This window comes from Mobula birostris, chromosome 22 (genome assembly GCF_030028105.1).
Source record: "Mobula birostris isolate sMobBir1 chromosome 22, sMobBir1.hap1, whole genome shotgun sequence".
Classification (NCBI taxonomy): Eukaryota; Metazoa; Chordata; class Chondrichthyes; order Myliobatiformes; family Myliobatidae; genus Mobula; species Mobula birostris.
The window spans coordinates 46,030,991-46,038,217 of record NC_092391.1 but is presented as its reverse complement, the minus strand read 5'-3'; the positions used below and the strand labels follow the sequence as shown (position 1 = coordinate 46,038,217).

General features: G+C 49.0%; 1 protein-coding gene across 1 annotated transcript; it reads right to left on the bottom strand.

Moving 5' to 3' along the window:
* Positions 1 to 1,150: 1,150 nt before the first annotated feature.
* nrarpa (NOTCH regulated ankyrin repeat protein a) lies at positions 1,151 to 2,119 on the bottom strand. Its single transcript, XM_072240113.1, has one exon. It carries the CDS (start codon positions 1,805 to 1,807, stop codon positions 1,466 to 1,468), a length of 342 nt encoding a protein of 113 aa, XP_072096214.1. The 5' UTR covers positions 1,808 to 2,119; the 3' UTR covers positions 1,151 to 1,465.
* Between the last annotated feature and the right edge of the window lie 5,108 nt (positions 2,120 to 7,227).

Sequence of the window (7,227 nt, the reverse complement as noted above, 5' to 3'; positions counted from 1 at the left end):
GATGTTTCTGGACAATGACCCTTCAGAGTTTTACGTGCAGCTGTTTGCTTCCAGCAACGGGCAGAGGTGAGGTCTCAACAACGGCAGAGGGGCGAGGGGGCAACTTAGCATGAAACGGGGACAACAAAGGGCGATTAGGCGCATTGTGATGTAGGCAAAGGGGCACTATAGGAAAGTGAACCTCTGCTTAATATCACACCCAAACAAATTCCAGCGGATCTGTCCTGAGCTTCCCAGTGTGGGATTCGGACCCAAATCTCCGAGCCTCAAGGTTACCAACTGAACTAGCCAACCCAAGGAGCAACATAGAAACTACCTGGACAGGAGTGGCACAGGTCACTGCGTGCAACAGAGTGCTGGTGCAAGATGGTCAGGGCGCAAGGACAGATGCCATTTCAATACAGCCCGTAGTGAGGGAGCCGCCTCCCCCCCACCGGTACGGATTACTGATAGCACGCAAGTAACATCTGAAGGCATGCAGGTAAGTCAGTCTACACAGCTGTAGATGTAGGGAAGACAGCATAGGAAGACGGGATGGGCACAGAGCACAGTACATACAGCAGACTAAGATTAATTTGGGGCTGGGGTGGGGGGAGTTATACGGATGAAGCACTGGCACTATGTATGGAATGTAAGCGTCAAGGCCATGGTCAGTGTCACAGAAGGAAGCCCCCCCCCAACCAAAAAAACGGTGGTATACCACTGACTACCCCTTTCAGCTACAACATGCACAATATCTAAATCAGGCCTCCTCAGCCTTTAGGCCATGGACCCTTGCCATCAACCGAGAGGACCGTGGGCCCCAGGTTGGGCATTCCTGATATAAATGACCGTGGGTGAAATAAAGTTTCCGGCGGCAGTCAAGTCTGCAAACTGATGCATTAATTTTTAGATTAGTGAGTACAAAGGCATGGGGGGGGGGTCTCAAGATCTCCGAGTGCTGACCGACTGAAAAAGATGGTTAAAAGCAAATACAACAAACATTTCCTAACCAGCTGCCTGCGCTGCGCAGGGGACAGGAACTCAGCACCTCAGGCAGACCGAGCAACCCTCCAGACCAGGCAGGGCAGCGGAGGCCTCTCTGCCCACCCCACAGACAGGACAGCAGATGACCGCTCCCACCCGCCCCGGGTCCCAACTCCGACACCAGACGCCGACACTGTCACCGTGGTTTACATCATTTATTGATACATCATCGCCCCTTTGTGGCCGCTTCCCGCAGGCTCCGCCCCGCCCGCCCGGGCCCCGCCCTCCGGCCTGGCTACCGGCCCACATCCTGGCCTTGTGCCCTCCGTGGCTGTGACGCCTGCAAGCACTCCGCTCCTCCGAGTCCGGCCTCGTGAGGTAGATAGCCGGGAGCCGACAGTGAATTAACCAGCGGCCCAAAGTCAGTCTGGCCGCCCGGGCCGTGTGCGTGTGTCGGCCCGGGCCCGCGTCCTGAGCCTGGGCCCCCACAGTCCCGGCCTCACCGGCTGCCGCTGGCCCCGTACTTGGCCTTGGTGATGAGGTAGAGCACGATGTCCTGATGGCCGCCGAAGGCCGCGATGTGCAGCGCGCTCCAGCCGTCGCGGTTGGCCAGGCGAATGTCGGCGCCGAACTTGACGAGCAGCTTGACGAGCTCCAGGTTCCCGGCGATCACCGACTGGTGCAGCGCCGTTTGGCCCTCGGGCCCGAACGAGTTGACGTTGAAGTGACAGTCGGTCATGTTCTGCAGCAGTGATTGCAGTTCCCGCGTGTTGCCGCGCCGCACCGCCTCCTGGAACATGCGCTGCGGGGCGGCGGCCGGAGAAACCTCGGCCTGGCTCATGGCTCCGGCCTCCCGCTCTCCACCGGGACTGGCACCGGGGGCGGGGGCCGGGCGGCTCGCTCGATGCTGGGCTCCCTCGGTCCTGCTCCCCGCACTCGCTCTCCGCCCGGGCGCCGCTGCTCTTTTGTCCGGCCCTGGGCTGCCGCTATTAACCGCTGTGCCGAACGGCCGGCCGCGGCCCAGCTGCCCGGCTCATAGTCCCGTAGCGTCGGTCGCTAGGCCGGCCCGCACTGCTCTCACCGCTGCGCTGCTCCCTGGTGTGATTATGCCCCAGGCGCCGCTGCTTTTCACCGCCGAGCGGGCAGATTACCATGACAATGGAACGCTGGCCGCTCGCTCTTGGCCCCAGCCGGCCAATGGCGGCCCGTCTCCCATCCCCCGCTCGCCGCCATTGGCTGCTACCCACGTGGAACATCGGCAGCGATTGCAGATCTGTGACAGGGGGCGGGGCCTCTATTAATTCATTAAAATTCTAGAGCGTGGGAACAAGGAGAGAAGATCTTCCCAGAGAGAAAGGCAGAGATATTCACAGATATTCAGATACGCCCAGACACTGAGATACACAGTTATATGGAGATGCTCACACAGATAGACAAATAATTACACAAATATTAAAATATTAAGAGGGAACTCGGTGACAGTGAAAATGAGGACGCTGAGATACTCGCATAGCCACAAATGCATTCATAAACTCGGACTCGCAGGCACATTCAGACACGCGCAGAGCTGAGCAGGTGAAGAGATTCTGACAGTTTAAGATGTACTCAGATGCCCACTGAGATAATAAAATGATCATAAAAATTAAATACAGAGGTATTAGAATGCAGACATTGACAGTTACAGACATTCAGACACGTTCGAATATTCAGGTAGATTGATATACGGTGATATTCAGACCTTCAGCCACAAAGATGCAGAGGAATTGATACAGACGAGAGCGGATGAGCACCGTGGCCTACCTGAATATAGGCCACGGGTAATATCTGATCATTTTGCGGCTGAGAAATTGCGGCGGTGCCTTGCTCTTCAGACACGTGCGATGAATTCATACTTAGTCTTGTGGGTGACAGGAGAGCTTTATGCTTGAGGAAAATATGGATGATCTGGCCAGCTGGGGAAAACGTAGCAAATGGAATACAATCGAGAGAAAAGATGCATTAGGGAAGTGGAAGCAGGCAAGGGATGATATGAAGTAGTGTGCAAGAATAGTGTCCTATGTCTATGTTTCCTGAACAGTAGCAGGATATTTAATTGTCAGCTGAGGCACAGAATATAGGAGCAGGGAGGTTGTGCTGGGACTGTAGAAAACACAAAGCTACCGCTAAAGCACTGCGTCGTCATGTTGCAGAAACAATGAGCACCACACGGGGAGACGATGCACAGATTGACATGCATTTACAAAACTGAGGTTGGAGCAAGGTAGGATAGCCAGGGATTGTTTAATCTGCGGGGAAATGTAACTCAAGTGTGTAAAATTATGATATCCGGAGAGGGGACGTGTTTCTTGGCAGAAGAGCTGCAGCCAGAGGCTTGGTTGTAGAGACAGAGAGCAATACTACACGGATACCGGCCATTCGGCCCAGCTAGCCCATGCCGACGAGAGGGGAGATGAGAAAAATGTTCTTCTTTATCCAGAGAGTGTGTGGGGGTGGGTGGAACTCGCTGAAAAAGCGCTGGAGGCAGACACACATTTAAACAGCACGGGTATGCACTTAAAGAGCTGTGAACTAGAAGGTCGAATTCGCCTGGAAAACTCTGTTCCCGGTGACGAAACTATGATGGGCTGAACGACCTTCTGCGATTTGGAGGTTCAGCGATCTTTAGGAACCCAAAGGTGGATTCATATAATCACAGGTATATCGGTTTTCAGATCTAGGTAAATCCAGGGGCATTAAGATTTCACTGTACTGTTTAGACGCAATGATACACTGATAATCTCAGAGAAGCAGACACAGGCTTTGCCGTTTAAACTCTCAGAGATACTGGGCTCTCAGAGACATTTAGATTCACATTTACTCATTCAGAGATTACCAGTTAAAGTAAGGGGATGCATCATCCGTTCTTTGTCGCTGGTGGAACCCATAGCAGAGAAGGAGGCCTTTTCCCCATTGTGTTCATGCCAGCTGTTTCAACTGGTAGCTTCCCTCGCCTAGACAATTATAACCATTAGCCACACATCCACATACTTTTCAAACTTGATGGGGGTTACTGCTTCTACCATGCTTCCTTTACAGGTTTCCACCAACTACACTTGGTTTATAAAAGATCTTTTCCCTCTCCAATCCTTCTACCCGTTGATTTAAATCTATGTCCGCCACTTAAGTACAGCCCCTGGCTGTCAGTTAGGTCCTGGCCCTTCACCTTAGTTCAGCCCTCATTAGTTTGTACACCTCTGATCTCCTCAGTGGTCCTTACTCCTTGTCAGCTTCTCTTCGTAAATAAAGTTCAACAGCCTTATGAACACCTCGAATTCCTTCCACCCTTTCCCAAGCTTCCTGTAATGTTGTACTCCAATTGTACATAAAACTCTCACTGTAGCCTATTCTGTATTTGATAGAGCTCTAGCTTAATTTTCTCACTCTTATATTCTATATCTTGGCCAAGAGAATCGAAAAGCACGTGTCTATATTTTACTAATTATTTAAATGCCTGTCCAGCATATTCAGGGATCTGGGGGATCGTCAAGATTCAAGATTCAAAAAACTTTATTGTCATTCTAACCGTACATCAGCTCTGCAGGGCAGAATGAAACAGCGTTTCTCAAGGGCAGTGCAATCATAACATAACAAACACAACACTAAATAATAAACATAACAATAAATAGTAAAACACAACAGCCACATGTCAGTTAAAATCAAGTTATAAGTGTCCAGTGCAAGTTAAAAGTGTCCAAAGCAGAGTCAGGTGGAGCAGCTATTTAGCAGTCTGACTGCCTGTGGGAGGAAGCTGTTTAGTAGCCTTGTGGTTTTAGTTTTGATGCTCCTGTAACGTTTGCCTGATGGCAGAAGAACAAACAGTTCATGGAGAGGGTGTGAGGGGTCTTTAATGATGTACCGTGTCTTCTGGAGGCATCGACTCTGGAATCACATAATACAGAAACAAGTCCTTCAGCCTATGTCAACCATTCAAACATGCATTTGCACCAACCTAGGCTAATCCAATTTTCTTTTCTTAGCATTCCCATCATCACCACCTCAACCCCAACCCCAAAGATTCCCAGTGCACCTGGTGGAGATGCACATAGGCCACAGTGAGAATGTGCAAACTCTGCACAGACAGCACCTGAGGTCAGGACTGTGAGGCAGCTGCTCTACCAGCAGTGTCATTTTAGAGAACAATGTGACATTGGCCCACCCTTAGGTGCTAACCATCCTAGTCTAAACCCATCTACCTGGACCTCCTATGCCTTGGTGATTCAAATGCTTGACTCAATAATTTTTAAAGTTGTGAGAGTAGCTGCCTCCAGCACCTTCTCAGGAAGCACATTTCAGATCCAAACCTGCTGGGTGAAAAAGTTCCTCCTTTGATCTCTAAACCCCTTGTCCTAAATCTATGTCCTAGACTTTTACACACCTCTGCCATAATTAAAATTTCCTACTATCTCCCCCATATATGCCCTAAGTAATTTTGTATGCATCTATCAATTTCCCCTCAGCTGCAGGGAAAACAAACCCTGCCTATCCAGTCTCTCCTCATAACTACAACACTCAGTCCCAGGTAACATCAGGGTGAAATCTCCTCCACCATCTCCAATGCAATTCTGTAGTCCTGTGACCAGTACTTTACATAGTCCTCCAGCTTTGGTCCAAACCAACGTTCTATAATCACGTAACTTAGCCGCCCTGATCTTGCACTCTGTGCCCTTTCTAATGAAGGCAAGTAACCTGAATGCCTACCTCACTACCCCACTCATCTACCTGTGCTGTTCCTTCAGGGATCTCTGCCCTCAATAGCCCCTTGAACTTTTATTAGTCTCATCAAAGTTCATCACCTGAAATAAATACTATTTTCCATTGCTCTGTCCATCTTACCACCGGTCAATATATTTCTATAGCCTATGACTTTCCTCCTCACTGATAATTCTACTGACTTTTGTGTTGTCTGAAAACTAATAGATCCAACATTCATATCCAAATTGTTAATAGACATTACAATCAGTAAGGATCCCAGCGCCTTAAACACAAGAGATTCTGCAGATGCTGTAAATCCAGAACAACATATAAAATGCTGGAGGAACTCTAGCAGGTCACACTTCATCTATCGAGGAGGATAAACAGCTGATGTTTGAGGTCAAGTCCTAATGAATGGTCTTGGCACAAAATGTCAACTGTTTATTCTCCTCTGCAGATGCTGCCTGACCTGCTGAGTTCCTTCAACATGTAATGTGTTGCTCAGGATGCCAGCACTGAATCTCTGTGATACACCATTGGTCACAGGCTTCCAATCACCTCTGCCTCCTATTTACCAAATCAACTTTAGATTATTTCAGACTGCCATGGGTGTCATGGGCTCTTACCATCTGGGCAGCCTCCTCTGTAGGACTTTCAATTCTACATCTCTTTGTTTCTGTGTTTTTCTAATATCTAACACAAGAGATTTTGGAGATGCTGGAAATCCAGAGCAAGGCACACAAAACACCAGAGGAGCTCAGTAGGTCAGGCAGCACCTGTGGAAATGAACAACCAGTCAATGTTTTGGGTGGAGACTCTCCATCGGGACTCCTATCTTACCATTTAGCCTAGGTTCCCATGCTTCACTTTTCTTTAGCAGGTGCCTTTACCCTTCTCTGAATTGAATTCCACTTGCCATTTCACTAGTCCATTGATACCTTCCTGCAGTCTAGAACTTCCTTCCTCAACTGCACTGACAGTTTTGCTATCAGTGGCTCATTTCTGAATCACAGGCCTGACATCAAAGTTGAAAGCATTATGGCAAACCTGTAAACAGAGGTCATGAAAAGCCATTAAGTCAGGAAATGCAGAGGCATCCAGTCACCAAGTTTCTCAGTGTCCGATCCTTGCATTTTTCAGTCACTGAAATAACTTTGACTCGACTTTGCCTCTTTTATCTGCCTTCTATGGGTCTTAGTCAAATGCACATAGACTGCATCGAACACAGAAACCTCATTGACTTTTCACGACACCACCTCAAAATAAGACAGTTGTTTGTAGAAGTGACTATTCCATAACAAAACCGTGCTGTCTTTGATTAACCCTCTGGGTGCTGCTTTATGGTAGCCTGGCTTATGTCTTTCTCATCTTGCTTTAAACATTAGCCATTTCGGGCCCCATGCCAGTAGTAAACGAGGACTGAAGATATGACTCGGAACCTGCACCATTTCCTTCCTGCTTCTCAGGGCCTGGGATCTTTTTTTTACATGAATTCAATGATTCATCCACTTTCTGAGTGTGTACCTCTTC

Coding starts and splice junctions, on each gene's coding strand:
- nrarpa (XM_072240113.1), bottom strand. CDS start 1,807: ATGAGCCAGGCCGAGGTTTCTCCGGCCGCCGCCCCGCAGCGCATGTTC.